The sequence below is a fragment of the Brienomyrus brachyistius genome, chromosome 17 (assembly GCF_023856365.1).
Source record: "Brienomyrus brachyistius isolate T26 chromosome 17, BBRACH_0.4, whole genome shotgun sequence".
NCBI classification, from domain to species: Eukaryota; Metazoa; Chordata; class Actinopteri; order Osteoglossiformes; family Mormyridae; genus Brienomyrus; species Brienomyrus brachyistius.
The window spans coordinates 21403330-21418471 of NC_064549.1; the positions used below are offsets into that span (position 1 = coordinate 21403330).

General features: G+C 47.2%; 1 protein-coding gene across 1 annotated transcript; it reads left to right on the top strand.

Moving 5' to 3' along the window:
- The first annotated feature begins 873 nt into the window (after positions 1 to 873).
- On the top strand, positions 874 to 10201 carry LOC125711331 (splicing factor U2AF 65 kDa subunit-like). The gene is made up of 10 exons (XM_048980133.1): positions 874 to 1005; positions 2971 to 3145; positions 3493 to 3596; positions 3845 to 3996; positions 4347 to 4463; positions 4551 to 4689; positions 5922 to 6001; positions 8943 to 9065; positions 9157 to 9243; positions 9430 to 10201. The coding sequence occupies exons 1-10, from the start codon at positions 957 to 959 to the stop codon at positions 9805 to 9807; spliced, it is 1404 nt and encodes a 467-aa protein (XP_048836090.1). The 5' UTR covers positions 874 to 956; the 3' UTR covers positions 9808 to 10201.
- Positions 10202 to 15142: the final 4941 nt, after the last annotated feature.

The window sequence follows — 15142 nt, forward strand, 5'->3', positions numbered from 1 at the left end:
TATGATAATAGAAAAGTATTCTTTTCCTCTCACTTTTTTTTCTTGATTTAATTACCGACTTCACGTACTTACACTGTGTCCCGTTGCACGATGTAATATTGCGAAACTATGATTTTGTGGCAGTGTTTTGTAAAGGAATTTTCCGTTTAATCATCGTCTTAGTATAAAGCTATATGGTTGTTCTGGTATCAGTGGACGTACATTATGTATTTTTTCTTCTCTTGAGCACCATGGTCATGACATGAAGCTCAGTCATTGATTACTCGCAAATGTTAGTAGTCATCCGCTGTTTATCTTGAAGATGTAAAAGTAGTGCGCGTACATCTCCTCGTTAGTATAGTGGTGAGTATCCCCGCCTGTCACGCGGGAGACCGGGGTTCGATTCCCCGACGGGGAGAGTCTGCATCTTTTTGCCTCGGTCTCAAAAGGCACCAAGCTAGAACCGGCCCCGTGTTAGTGGAAACGGGGCTTGTGACTTGTACTCATGCATAATATTCTGCGGGTCGCTCAGCAGCGCAGCATATGAAACTAGACTCGGATTGTAAGTGTGTGGTTTTGATAATTGATGTATGGATGGATGGATCCTTAATAAGAGATATAAACAATAAGGTCCAGTCGCCAACTAATCATGTAAAATACGTCATAAACTCATGGTTGTTAAACCCAGAATAAAAATGAAGACGTATAACTAGGAAAGTCAACTTGCACATTTCAATTTTGGTTCGATATAATCACGTTGTCCTTAACCCTCCAGTGCAGGAGGGGACGGTAATGCGCATCGAATGTTTCCGAACCTGTGTGTGATACAACCGAGGAAGAGCCGATGACTTCGGGGGAGGAGGGGCAGGCGACTCGGAAGAAAAAGCAGCAGAACCCAATGCAGCCTGTAGCCCATTCAAAGGCCTACTGTTGGACCTCTGCTTATTTTGCAATACGTCTTTAGTACGGACTGAAAAATGTCCGATTTCGATGAGTTTGAGAAGCAGTTAAGCGAAAATCGGCAAGGTAAGTTTGGCTTTGAAGATCGGTGTATGCTCCCTGTTTTAGGGTAATAAAGTGGCCGGCGTGTCCTAGCGCCGAGGATGGTGCGGAGGGCACTTCTGCTGGTTCCGAAAAGAAAAGCGCGGCTGGGAAATCGGTGCCTTTTATCCGAGCGCTCGCCGATTCTGAAACCTGCCCGATTCTTCTTCTCCCAGCTGCCGCAGGATCCCCGAAAACTGACCGCTTTGGTAAATCAGTGACATTCTTTGCTTGGCATTGTTATAGAGATCGCTAGGCCTGCATCCATCAGTGCCCGGCGTACATAACATGGACATTTCAATGAAACGTTATTGGGGTGCACTCGATGTGAAAGCCTGCGGTTTTATTTATTTAATTATTTACCATTATACACTTGGATCATAAATTGCGACCCGCGTATTTTCATTCGCAGTAACACACTATGCATGGATGTTTGTTGCAAGCGTTATATTTTCAAGATCACGTTTAAAGTTTTATGCAAATAAAAACGACCGCGACCACTTGATTTAAAGTCCGCACTTAATAACAGTGTTAGTTACTTGGTTTTTAAATACTACGACGAGTTTTCTATATAATGATATGATTTTGTCTCTTTCCGATGCACAATAGCCTTTCCCTTGGGTCCGAAATGCTGGCCCTGTCATCCGTACAGAATAAGTCTTTTTCACACGATCGCCGTTTCTTCATGATGTATAGACTCTAAAAATCAGCCGCGTTCCCTGGAATCATAACAACTGCTTTTAGGTCGTTATTGCAAAGTCTTGCACCTGTATCTACCTTTACAGCGGATAGCAGTAACTAACAATGATGTACAGTTATATAACAATACACATATAACTTCATTAAAGTGCAGAGAATCCAGTAAACTGAATAAACTTAAGCCATACTAACGCAACTGAAATATACAACATGCGTTACAACGGAGTCGAAAGTAGGATTGATTTATGTACCTATCAAATGGCAATCTTGTCATATCAGCTCCTTATCACTAAATCACTAAAATGTCATTCGAAACGACCTGATTCGGCTAGACGAGCACTAAGTGCCGCCGTGTTTGATAAACTAGCAGTTCCAGTCATTCATATCTGCGCTCTGACTATGCCTGCGATTGCGGTAATTGGTTATTACCGATTTACGTAAGATGCATTGGCCGCTCCGTGTCTGTACTTTTGCAGCGGTGCATTACCGTAACGCTGTTATAACTGATGCATGAAGCTGATTCCTCGAGCAGCACCTGCGTTTAAATGCTTCACTGAAAACTGCACCTTCAGGGATTTATTTAAGCTTCTATATGAAGGACCTGCTGGGATAGAAAGGTGATATTTTATTGCTAGTTTAATAAAGTGCTGTCTGTCAGATTGAAACGATATTAATTACCCATCCATCGTCCAACCAGTTATCTTAGTCAGGCTCCCCTGGAGCCTATTCCAGGCAAATTCCCCATACAGAGAGCAGAGGCAAAATTCAGGCCTCCAGACTCGGAGGCGTGAGGCAACTGTACTCACCACTGTGCTCCTATATCATTAATTAGTCTGGTTATGTTTTTATTGTTTCACAACAGACTGACATTCAAGGGGATGTCCTTGTGCCCTTGAAATTATTAGCCATTGAGAGATGGGTGTGTTTGTTTCAGGAGGGTGTGATTGAATATGTGAATTGAATGGAGGTGCTTCATTCTGGTGAGGAAACTGGGGAGTTAGACCCCGTACCACATCTTGGTCTCCGTAAGTGACTTTTAAGGCATAGCGCTGGGTCAGTCAGCATCCAGCACCCCAGGGAAGTTGGTAATATGATTACTCTGTGACTCATGGGCTTCAAACCCACAACCATCCGGACACACATTCATAATCCCTCTGAGTTACACATCTTGGATTTATCGAAATGGATGGTAGGGGGGCAGTCATGTCGCTCCGCCCACCGTCTCACTGGTACCACGGTGTCGTCCCCCAGAGCGGGAGAAGGAGCGACACAAGAAGCGTAGCCGCAGCCGGTCTCTGAGCCGTGGCGAGAAGCACCGCCGCTGGAGCAAGGACTCCAGGGGGCGGAGTCACGAGAAGCGCAGCAGCAGCCGCGACCGCAAGGGTCGTGACCGACGGAGCAGCTCACGCGAGCACAAGAAGCACAGGTACCCCCCCTCACGGTCCCGGTTACAGGCACTGAAGCTGATATCTAGCATGGTTTGAGGCCTCTTAACAAGTTTCTTTCACAATCAACCAATTGGTTTCTTCGTGGTGGGAAGGGGGACTGTACCCATATTAAATTTTAACTGGCGTTTATAAGTAGCCCCCGCCATAGCGATGGGACCTCAAAGCCAGCCTAAAAAGTGGCGCATGGTCACACCCTCATGACCTTAAACTGCCTGCGATCCAAAGTTAAATGTAAACATTCTGCCATCTGTTTGTTTTTGCCAGATTCTGAGTGTTTACACTGTATTGTTTGGGGAAAACAACCTTCTGTTTTGTGTTTGGGCAGCTACTCTCCTCGGAGAAGCCGTAAGAAAAGGACATACAAGTACTGGGATGTTCCCCCTCCGGGATTCGAGCACATCACCCCCATGCAGTACAAGGCAATGCAAGGTTTGGATGCGACGCTTCCATGTGTGCTAGTTCAGTATTGCAAGGTTATGGTATATTGGTTGCAATGAAAGCATTTATTCTGGAGTGCCCTCCTCCCCCCTGCTGGTCAAAGAGGGAATAACACTTGGGATGATTTCAGACAGTGTGAAGAGAGCTTAAACCTAGGGGTTAGAAGCAAATGAAGGCGACGATCCGGATGTTCTGGCCGTCCCTGGTTGGGGTCTTGAAGCCCTTTCTCCTCCCCACAGCTGCAGGGCAGATCCCCACGATAGCTTTACTGGCAACATCCACCACCAGCGGCGTGGCAGTGACGCCCACCCAGGTGCCGATGGTCGGCAGCCAGATGACCCGGCAGGCCAGGTGGCTTTATGTCGGCAACATCCCCTTCGGCCTGACGGAGGTGAGTCCAGGCAAAGTCCCGCGTTGCCTTCTGTCATGCATACTGGTGTCATGTGTAGCTCAGTGAGTTAGGACACTGAGCCGGTCACAAGAAGGTTGTTGGTTCAAATCCCTTGGGCAGCAGAGTGATTTCACCATTGGGCCCCCGAGCGCAGCCCTTAAGCACTATTTGCTCTAGGAACTGTCTGGTCCTGCTTCTTCAATGAAATGTATGTTGCTTTGGATGAAAGTGTCCGCAAAATAAATAGATAAATGTACTAGACTTGTCAGTCATTTTTTTTCTCGTTTGCCTGTTTTGATGTCTTCAGACGTCTGCCTGTCTTCATTCAGTGTGTCTGCCTGTCTTTTTAGGAGGCCATGGCGGATTTCTTCAATACCCAGATGCGATTGGCTGGCTTATGTCAAGGTCCCACCAATCCCGTCCTCGCTGTTCAGATAAACCAGGACAAGAACTTTGCCTTCCTTGAAGTAAGAGTCTTTCCTGCCTAATGGCTGCTGTGTCCAGGCGGAGACCGCAGCCTTCCCTGATTAACGACGTTCTTCGTTCTGCCCTAGTTTCGGTCCGTGGATGAGACCACGCAGGCAATGGCCTTCGACGGCATCATTTTCCAGGGTCAGTCGTTAAAAATCAGGCGGCCCCACGACTATCGCCCCCTGCCTGGCATCTCAGAGCAGCCCGCCTTCCACGTACCAGGTCCGTTTTGCTTGTCGCCGTCATAACCTTAATCTTTATTTACCTTTGAAGAGCCGATCGGCAAGGCCAGTTTTTTGTACTCGTTACGGACTGACTGTCCTTCGCAAGCTGCGGATGTCTTGTCATATAAAGAGGGAGACTTTCACTTTTATTTACTTAATGTTGTAAATATTTAGCAGACAGTTTTATCCAAAGTGAAGAATGTTTTTTTTTTTTTTTTTTTTTGAGAAATCAGGGTCAGCCTGTCCCTAGAGCAAACTCGCCGGCCCAGTGGTGTGATCACCAGTGATGTGAACCAGTGATCTTCTGATGATAACGCTGGCATCCTAACCAGCTGAGCCACACACACACACACACAGCTCAGTCACTCACTTCTTACTGTTAACATAGGGGTGTTGTGTGGCTCTGTGATGTTTGCCCATGAAAAGAAGGTTGCTGGTTCAAATACCAGGGTTGGCAGAGTGATTTCACCACTGGGCCCTTGAGCAAGGACCCTAACCCCCAAATTGTTCTAGGGTTGCTGGCTCCTATTCTAGTTAAAAATTCTGGACACACCTACTGAAAATGACTTGTTTTTCAGCAAGATAATGACCCAAAGCCCACCTTGAAGGTTATGCAAGTAGCTTATTACCTTGTGAACTAGGAAAGAGATGGTCCCCACAGCCCCCCAACCTAAACTCTATAGAGCTGGTTTGGGATCAGTTGGATGAGAGTAAGAGTAAGGTAGCCAGCTTGCGCGCAGAACTTGTGGAAACTCGAGGACTGTTGGAGAAACGGTCCAGGTGGGTACATATGTTAGCTGGTTGAGTCCGCAATGCTGTCATCGAAGCCAATGGCTCCTATTTTGAAGAGACAAAAATTTTATCTTTGCAGTACTTCATATGCATAACTTCCATGCCCAAAGGCCTTTTACTATTAGGTGAATAACAGCTAAAATAGAGACAAATGCATTAAGAGCAGGTGTGTCCATACTTTTGACTGGTGCTGCATGTGTCAGCATCTCCCATGGAGAGCAAGATGGGAGAGACAAAAAACAGTCGTCAAACTGCCCCAGTATTTAGGTATTTTTTTGCTGGAGTTACATTTATCTGATATTATATAGGAGATAACGACGTCATACTGATTTGAAGTTGGCTTATTTCACTCGCGCCGTTTGCTCGTGGTCATTATCCGGCATGTTGACGGTTTGCTGTGATCGGCCGGCTTTGGGCGCCGTGCCGCTCTGTCTGCAGGGGTCGTCTCCACCGTGGTTCCAGACTCGCCACACAAGCTCTTTGTCGGAGGCCTGCCCAACTATCTCAGTGACGATCAGGTACCCCGCCCTCAGTCTCTGTCGCCGGGGAGCCGACCCACAACCCTCCTGTGTTTCTGTCCCACTGCTGCACGTGGAACTCAAGCAGGCATGCACACACACGCACACGCACGCACGCACGCACGCGCACGCACATACATACATAAAATAAACACTCGTCTCTGTGTAACTGATTAGTAGGAAAAGAAAGCCTGTCAAAGTTACCTCACCGCTTAAAATTCATTACAAGATACTGGGGGGTCAAATGTCAGCATCATGTTTAAAGCTAGCTGCTGAAAATAGCCGCACATTTGAGGTTTTTTTTTTTTTTTTTTAAAGATATTCATGGGATTTATTAAACATTTATTAGACATGTAGGTAATGAGTTGACAGTTACATTACGCTCATTGTTTATCCAGCTGTAAATTATGAAGATATTGAGACCCCGCTAATGTAAAAGGTACGTTTCCCAAAACCTCATGTTATCGACTTGCATAGTTGGAACCATTCAGTTGTTATCTAATGTTGTTAGCAAATAACCTTATTAGCAACAAAGGCTTTGGGAAACGTGCCTTACAGCTGGCGGCTTGCCAAACCAGTCACGTAGCCAGTCCCTGTGCTGCCTGTTGCTGGGTACCCTGGAATATTTGTATATCGGGTTAATTGCTGAGTGTTAGTCGGATGAATCAGCCGCGTCGTTTTGCTGCATGAAAATTTAAAATCGAGTCATCTGCGCGTCACCTAACTGACGAATACCTCCACATTGCCGTACACCTGTGTTTGCCCAATCCCAGTCCTCGGGGAACCGCCGACTGTCCACATTTTCGCTCCCTCCTAGCTCCCAGCCAATCAGGAACACCGAATACCTGGTACAGGTGTGCTGAGAGGAAGCAAAAACGTGGACTGACCGGGGGGGTACCCCCGAGGACTGGGCTGGGAAACACTACCATAGACTGTGCTTGAAATGTGGGGGAGATCGACCAAGTCCCCAAACGCTTCAGTATTCGCAGACGTGCCGTGTCTCACGTCCATGTCCGCACACTGAGAACGATGACTTCACATCCCGTTAACAGCGATGGGGAGCTGCGGAAGAATCGTTCCCTACATTGCTGTGTCGCTCGAAAGGCAGAAAATACTTCGGACCTTTTTCCCGGTGAACGATTATCAGCTTCACTGGAGTTTTCACATCGTGCCCCATGCCCTATTCTGTTATGACGTCAGTGATGGATAATATTACCATAACAACATGCACAGATGAGGTCGTCTTACTCTGAAAGTGTTGAAAGGGTCACATTTTAGACATTTTCTACTTCTCATTAGCATCTTTTATGATTTTTTTTTTTTCTTCCTATATCGCCACCCCACTGAAATCGGCCCATTATAGACATAATCCATACAGGCATTTAATAGTTTACCTATTTATTTTGCAAAAGTTAATCGCAAAACGTTTTGCGTCCACCCCTGCATTGTAACATTTTGAGCTCCGGTGTCCCACTCACTTTAGCCTAAACTGTTAAAAATGGCAAGACTCAGCCCACAAGATAGTGATCGCGGTTTCAGTGAAAGGTAAGTGAGAAGTGCAGTCAGTTTGTTTTTCTTTGATTTTTTTCCTCCTTTTCGGATTGTCATCGTAATCTTTCTTATCCAGTGTGAGTCACATGTAATCCAAGTCAAGAGGAAGGCTGTACCAAAGCAGCACTGGGGGGAGAGAGTTTGAATCCAGCAGAACTGTTAATGTATTTCACGTCAAAGCCAGTAAATGTGCCATAGACAGGTGAAATGGAAACCGCTGCTTGTATCCTGGTGTTTACATTTTTTTTGCAGTCCCTGCTACCGCTTTGATACTTACAGCTCTTTCATTTTTGTTCCCCACTTTGTCCCCAGCTAGGGGCCTGTAAGATCGTTAAGTCTTCGCTCATAATTTGTTCAGTAGTACTGACCTACTGCTGCCATGCCAACATGTAACACAAGGCAAGTAAGACATTCCGTCCCTCGCACGGATATCCTCCCTGTCGACGGCCTGCCCCTGTGGGGGGGCTCTGTCCTGGAGTGCTCTTAAGCATATGGGGTCCTTTTTTTGGGGGTTGAAGGCTGGGGAGAGACTTATTATGCTGATCACAGGGTATAAATTTGATTTTTTTTTTTTTTTGCCCCTAAGAGAAGGTAGGAGGTAGCGCCCTCTTGTGGCTGCCAGTGTCCCAGGTGACTCCTTTCTGAAGTCAGTGGTTAATGCGGCTTTACAGTAGATTCCTGTAGAATAAGTGAGGAATGATGTTAGCAGAGCTATTTCGTCCTGTTTGGCTTCAAGCCGTGGCCCCTTTAGCAGGACCCTGTGGCGGCTCTTAGCTTTACCTGTGAGTTTATCTCCTGTAGGCTTTGTCCCTCTAATTAACTGCACCAATGTGGTTCTTGGTTTTAAGAACAGGAAGTCAGTGATTCGGCTGGGTTTGTGTTCTGCCGAGTCGCCCCCCCCCCTCCACATTGTATACATGGAACACTTAACATATAATTAGCTGTTTTTATTTAGTTTTTTTTTTATATACCATCTAGCTTAATTATTGTGGCCCTTAAAATCAGATGCAACTCGGTCCATATTTCAAAATTCGTAGTTGGAATTATCAGAGAACTTGATTAGGAATTCAGTTGTGTTGTATATGCTGTAGGATGGGGGGGGGGAATCTGTGTTATCATTCATTGACAAGAATCAAAATAGTTACTTTTGTACGCTCCCAGTAAGTAAGTCATGCAGAAAGGGCACAGGGGGCTTTGAGCTCTAGTGTTGCACCGTAATGTCGAGCCACTTGTCATAAAGCCATTTTCCTGATGTCTTCACTGTTTCCTCATGTCGTTTTGCAAAGTTTAACATGCTGCTTCTCCCACAGTTAAGATTAGCATTTCTAGCGAGGCGCCGTGCCTGGACTGTCGGGCTAATCGCCCCCCCGCGTCTCCTCCTCTTGCCCAGGTGAAGGAACTCTTGACGTCGTTCGGACCTCTTAAGGCCTTCAACCTTGTGAAGGACAGTGCCACGTCACTGTCTAAGGGTTATGCTTTCTGTGAATACGTGGACATCAGTGCCACTGACCAGGTGCGTGAGGTGGGGCAGCAGCTGGAAGGTCTGGGGTGACTCGGGGCTTCCGGATGGAATTGCTGACGCTTGTGTGGGATGCATCCCGCAGGCCGTGGCTGGACTCAATGGCATGCAGCTCGGAGACAAGAAGCTCATCGTCCAGCGGGCAAGCGTGGGGGCTAAGAATGCCAACGCTGTGAGTATTTGCCCTCGGCTGCCGCCTTTCTGATGTCCTAAACCCAACTTGGTTCCTGGGTGCCTCCCAGGAAGCTTAATGCCCCTATTTCTTGGGTTTATTTGGGTCCATGTAAATTTCTCGCTGTTACTCGAGACGATTGGACGATCAGGGGGTATCTGACACTCTTGTCGCCCCCCGGGACAGACGGCCATCATCGAGACGCCGGTGACGCTGCAGGTTCCAGGGCTGCAGCGGCTGCAGAGCTCCGGCATGCCCACGGAGGTGCTGTGCCTCCTCAACATGGTCATGCCCGAGGAGCTGGTGGACGACGAGGACTACGAGGAGATCCTGGAGGACATCCGGGAGGAGTGTTGCAAGTACGGCAACGTGCGCTCCATCGAGATTCCGCGGCCCGTCGATGGCGTGGAGGTGCCTGGCTGTGGCAAGGTGGGACCCGTACTCTCCTGTACCAGTGGCAAAAAGAAGACCTCTGTAGGCACTAAACACAGGCTCATGGGAGCATTTCTTGCACAAAAGTGTTTTGAAAACGGAATAATTTTTTGTGTAAGAAAAACAATCTGATTGGTTCAGATAGACAGACAATCTGATTGGTTCAGATAGACGACGGACAATCTGATTGGTTCAGATAGACGACGGACAATCTGATTGGTTCAGATAGACGACGGACAATCTGATTGGTTCAGATAGACGACGGACAATCTGATTGGTTCAGATAGACGACGGACAATCTGATTGGTTCAGATAGACGACGGACAATCTGATTGGTTCAGATAGACGACGGACAATCTGATTGGTTCAGATAGTCGACGGACAATCTGATTGGTTCAGATAGACGACGGACAATCTGATTGGTTCAGATAGACGACGGACAATCTGATTGGTTCAGATAGACGACGGACAATCTGATTGGTTCAGATAGACGACGGACAATCTGATTGGTTCAGATAGACGACGGACAATCTGGTTCAGATAGACGACGGACAATCTGATTGGTTCAGATAGACGACGGACAATCTGATTGGTTCAGATAGACGACGGACAATCTGATTGGTTCAGATAGACGACGGACAATCTGATTGGTTCAGATAGACGACGGACAATCTGATTGGTTCAGATAGACGACGGACAATCTGATTGGTTCAGATAGACGACGGACAATCTGATTGGTTCAGATAGACGACGGACAATCTGATTGGTTCAGATAGACGACGGACAATCTGATTGGTTCAGATAGACGACGGACAATCTGATTGGTTCAGATAGACGACGGACAATCTGATTGGTTCAGATAGACGACGGACAATCTGATTGGCTCAGATAGACGACGGACAATCTGATTGGCTCAGATAGACGACGGACAATCTGATTGGCTCAGATAGACGACGGACAATCTGATTGGCTCAGATAGACGACGGACAATCTGATTGGCTCAGATAGACGACGGACAATCTGATTGGCTCAGATAGACGACGGACAATCTGATTGGCTCAGATAGACGACGGACAATCTGATTGGCTCAGATAGACGACGGACAATCTGATTGGCTCAGATAGACGACGGACAATCTGATTGGCTCAGATAGACGACGGACAATCTGATTGGCTCAGATAGACGACGGACAATCTGATTGGCTCAGATAGACGACGGACAATCTGATTGGCTCAGATAGACGACGGACAATCTGATTGGCTCAGATAGACGACGGACAATCTGATTGGCTCAGATAGACGACGGACAATCTGATTGGCTCAGATAGACGACGGACAATCTGATTGGCTCAGATAGACGACGGACAATCTGATTGGCTCAGATAGACGACGGACAATCTGATTGGCTCAGATAGACGACGGACAATCTGATTGGCTCAGATAGACGACGGACAATCTGATTGGCTCAGATAGACGACGGACAATCTGATTGGCTCAGATAGACGACGGACAATCTGATTGGCTCAGATAGACGACGGACAATCTGATTGGCTCAGATAGACGACGGACAATCTGATTGGCTCAGATAGACGACGGACAATCTGATTGGCTCAGATAGACGACGGACAATCTGATTGGCTCAGATAGACGACGGACAATCTGATTGGCTCAGATAGACGACGGACAATCTGATTGGCTCAGATAGACGACGGACAATCTGATTGGCTCAGATAGACGACGGACAATCTGAATGGGTCAGATAGACGACGGACAATCTGATTGGGTCAGATAGACGACGGACAATCTGATTGGTTCAGATAGACGACGGACAATCTGATTGGTTCAGATAGACGACGGACAATCTGATTGGTTCAGATAGACGACGGACAATCTGATTGGTTCAGATAGACGACGGACAATCTGATTGGTTCAGATAGACGACGGACAATCTGATTGGTTCAGATAGACGACGGAGAATCTGATTGGTTCAGATAGACGACGGAGAATCTGATTGGTTCAGATAGACGACGGAGAATCTGATTGGTTCAGATAGACGACGGACAATCTGATTGGTTCAGATAGACGACGGACAATCTGATTGGTTCAGATAGACGACGGACAATCTGATTGGTTCAGATAGACGACGGACAATCTGATTGGTTCAGATAGACGACGGACAATCTGATTGGTTCAGATAGACGACGGACAATCTGATTGGTTCAGATAGACGACGGACAATCTGATTGGTTCAGATAGACGACGGACAATCTGATTGGTTCAGATAGACGACGGACAACCTGGGTGACATGCCTTGCCTGCTCACCCAGTTTTAGTGCACCTTAGTTATCCATACTGACCATCTAGTCTCGATACACCCATAAATATATATACTGAACAAAAATATAAACGCAACACTCTTGTTTCTGCTCCCATTTTTCATGGCACATTCCAGGGTGGCCTTTTATTGTGGGCAGTATAAGGTACACCTGTGCACTACCCATGATGTCAGATCAGCATCTTGATGTGGCACACCTGTGAGGTGGGATGGATTATCTCAGCAAAGCAGAAGTGCTCACTATCACACATTTAGACTGATTTGTGAGAAATGTTTGAGAGAAATGGTAATATTGTGTATCTGGAATGAATTGTAGATCTTTAAGTCCATCTCATGAAAAATGGGAGCAAAAACAAAAGTGTTGCGTTTATATTTTTGTTCAGTGTATGTATATGTATACATATAGTTTTTTTTGTGTTTGTGAAAACGGGTCTTTAATCGGGGAAACGGAGCGGGTAGAGCAGGACGGAACGCAGGCATTGACAAACTACAATGACGGACAGGGCAAACAGGTAAGACCAGGACTTAAAATAGGTCATGACTAATCAAAGTAATCGGGCAAAGCAGGAGACGATCAGGGAAGCACACGTGGGTAATCAGGGGGCGTGGCACACACGAGGAGCGGACAAGCCGGGCATATATGTATATCTATATAAAACCTCATTAATGAGGGACAGGGAACAGAACGGACAGACAGAACTGGCACAGGGGAAGGAGCCAGGACAAGACTTGACATAAGACAGGAAAGGCAGAGAAACAGATCAGAAAGGGGGACACGGAGGGAACAGGCAGGACAAAAGGACCGGGAGTGAACGAAGGGAACATCGGGGAAAGAGGAGCAGAAGCCAGAGGGACGAGGGACAAAGAGAGGAGGGACAGAGACAGGAGGAACAAAGCGAGGGGGAGCAGAGGCAGGAGGGACAAAGACGGGAGGCCAGGGAGAGAAGGAGGGGGAACCAAGAGGAGCCCGAGGGAGACCCAGCGGGCGACGGGAGGCAGCCGGAAGGGCTGCAGGCGGCCGGGAGGCCGGAGCCGGAGGGGCCGAGGAGACGGGGTGAGGGACAGACGCAGGGACGAAGGAGGGAGTCGGAGGGGAGACCAGGGAAGGGGACGAAGGAGCTGGAAGGGACCCTGGCGAGGGCGCAGCAGACGGCGACGCCAGAGCGGGAGGACCAGCAGGCGAATGAGGAGCCGCCGTCGGGGGGCCCGCAGGCAACCGATAAGACGCCGGAGGAGGGACCGAGGCAGGGCGACGAGGCCGCGGAGGGGGACCCGCAGACGACAGCCGACCCGGAGGGCCAGGACCCGCAGGCGCCGACCAAGCCCTAGCGCCGGCGAGGGAGGGCGAGCCAGAGGGCTGGGCGGGTGGGACCCCAGCCGTGCGTCTGTGTCCTCTCCCCTTATGGGACACAGACATAAGGACCCGTGGCCGGGGTCGGGCTCGTCGGGGTGAGGGTACCAGAGTCACAGGGGGAGAAGGGACTGGAGTGGGGCCAGGGACTGGAGCTGCAGGCTGCAGAGGGGGCGCCTGCCCGGGAGCTGCAGGCAGGGAAAGCGCCTCGGACGTGGGCGCGGTAGCTGCAGGCAGCGGAGACGGCTGCTCGGGCTCTGGGGCCGCAGGGGGCACTTATTTTATTATATAAAATAAGTGTCACACAACCGGGGTGACATGCCTTGCCTGCTTGTGGGATGAGGAAGACTCAGGGACTGGAAATGGGATTAAAACTGAAGATGTGCTCATTCCTTTGTGTATTTACAAATTTTCCTTCCGTCAGACATGAGGAGTTTGCTGCTATATTTGGCACTAATAGAGATTCTGATGCTGCTATTTTTATTGTCTATTAGTTTGTTATTATTTACAAGTTCTGTTGTGTTTTTGCATTTTTCTCTTCTGGTTAATTAACTGCTGTCTGATTGCTGTGAAGTATGAGTGTGGTGAGTAAGACTCAGGGACTGGAAGTGGGATTACAACTGAAGATAACATGCTTATTCCTTTTTGTATTGTTTACAAATTTCCTTCCGTCAAACATGAGGAGTTTGCTGCTATATTGTGCACTAACAGAGATTCTGATGCTGCTATTTTTATTGTTTATAAATGTGTTATTGTTTCCAAGTTGAGTATTCAATAAATGCTAAATTGAGAAATTTTGTGTATCGTTTGTTATTATTAGTGTGATATTTTACCATGCAAATAGAGGGGAAAACGTCCAATTATCGGCCAAAAAAAATCAGCAGCATATATCGGCCATCGCCTGACCCTGACTCCTAAATATCGGCATCGGCTATTGAAAAACCCATATCGGTCGACCTCTAGTAACAGTACATTCTGTCCAATTCATCCATCGAGTTAAGTCACACACCCACTTGAGGGGGCACTCCGGCAGACGTGAGGATGGGGATGTTCTTTCCGCTATAACATCCACTGCAGAAGTACATCTCGCTCCTGTTCACAGGGCTTACTTCAATGATGAAGCAGGGCTGGTTGTCTGGACAAGTGAAGTTGTCCTGCTGCTGGGTCTCGGTGCCGTTTTTCCACCTAAGCTTGAAGGTGGAAATGTGTTCCAACTTGGTCCCTGGGACTGCAGCATAGCCAAACATCGCGAGCAGCGTCGGCCACACCCACCACCAGAACCATCACACCGTCCTATACACATAAAGAAGAACTAAAACATAGAGTGTTGTGACAATCTATGCGTTAATGTTTGGCAGCATAGGTGATTCGTTAAAATTATACCGAAGAATGGAAAATGTGATATTTAGAATATTTTTTGCCATTTAGTAGCTAATTTAAGCACTTACCCAATGCCTCAATTTGTTTTAGGTCAGTAATGTCTGAGCCAAAAGAATGAATGTATGAATTTAATACAATTCACCCACTCCCACCCACACACAAATCTGAAATTCAATTTATTAAGACACTTCTTAAACATTAGTGCATTAACAAAAAAGGAAAATCTTAAGAGATTCAGTAGGATTTTCTATGTTAGACTTAAGTTAATAGTTCAATAGTTTTTATATATTTCAGTATACCAATTTGACTTTAATGTTGAAACAGATGCTAAAACATGGAATAATTTCATAACTAGAGAAACATGTTATTCACAAACACTAGCAAAGGTAGCTTATAGTTAAA

Excerpts from the sequence above, each read along its gene's own strand:
- LOC125711331 (XM_048980133.1), top strand. The coding sequence starts at position 957 with ATGTCCGATTTCGATGAGTTTGAGAAGCAGTTAAGCGAAAATCGGCAA. Across the intron at positions 3,997-4,346 it reads TCCCCTTCGGCCTGACGGAG|GAGGCCATGGCGGATTTCTT; the intron begins GTGAGTCCAGGC and ends CTGTCTTTTTAG. Across the intron at positions 6,002-8,942 it reads ACTATCTCAGTGACGATCAG|GTGAAGGAACTCTTGACGTC; the intron begins GTACCCCGCCCT and ends CCTCTTGCCCAG.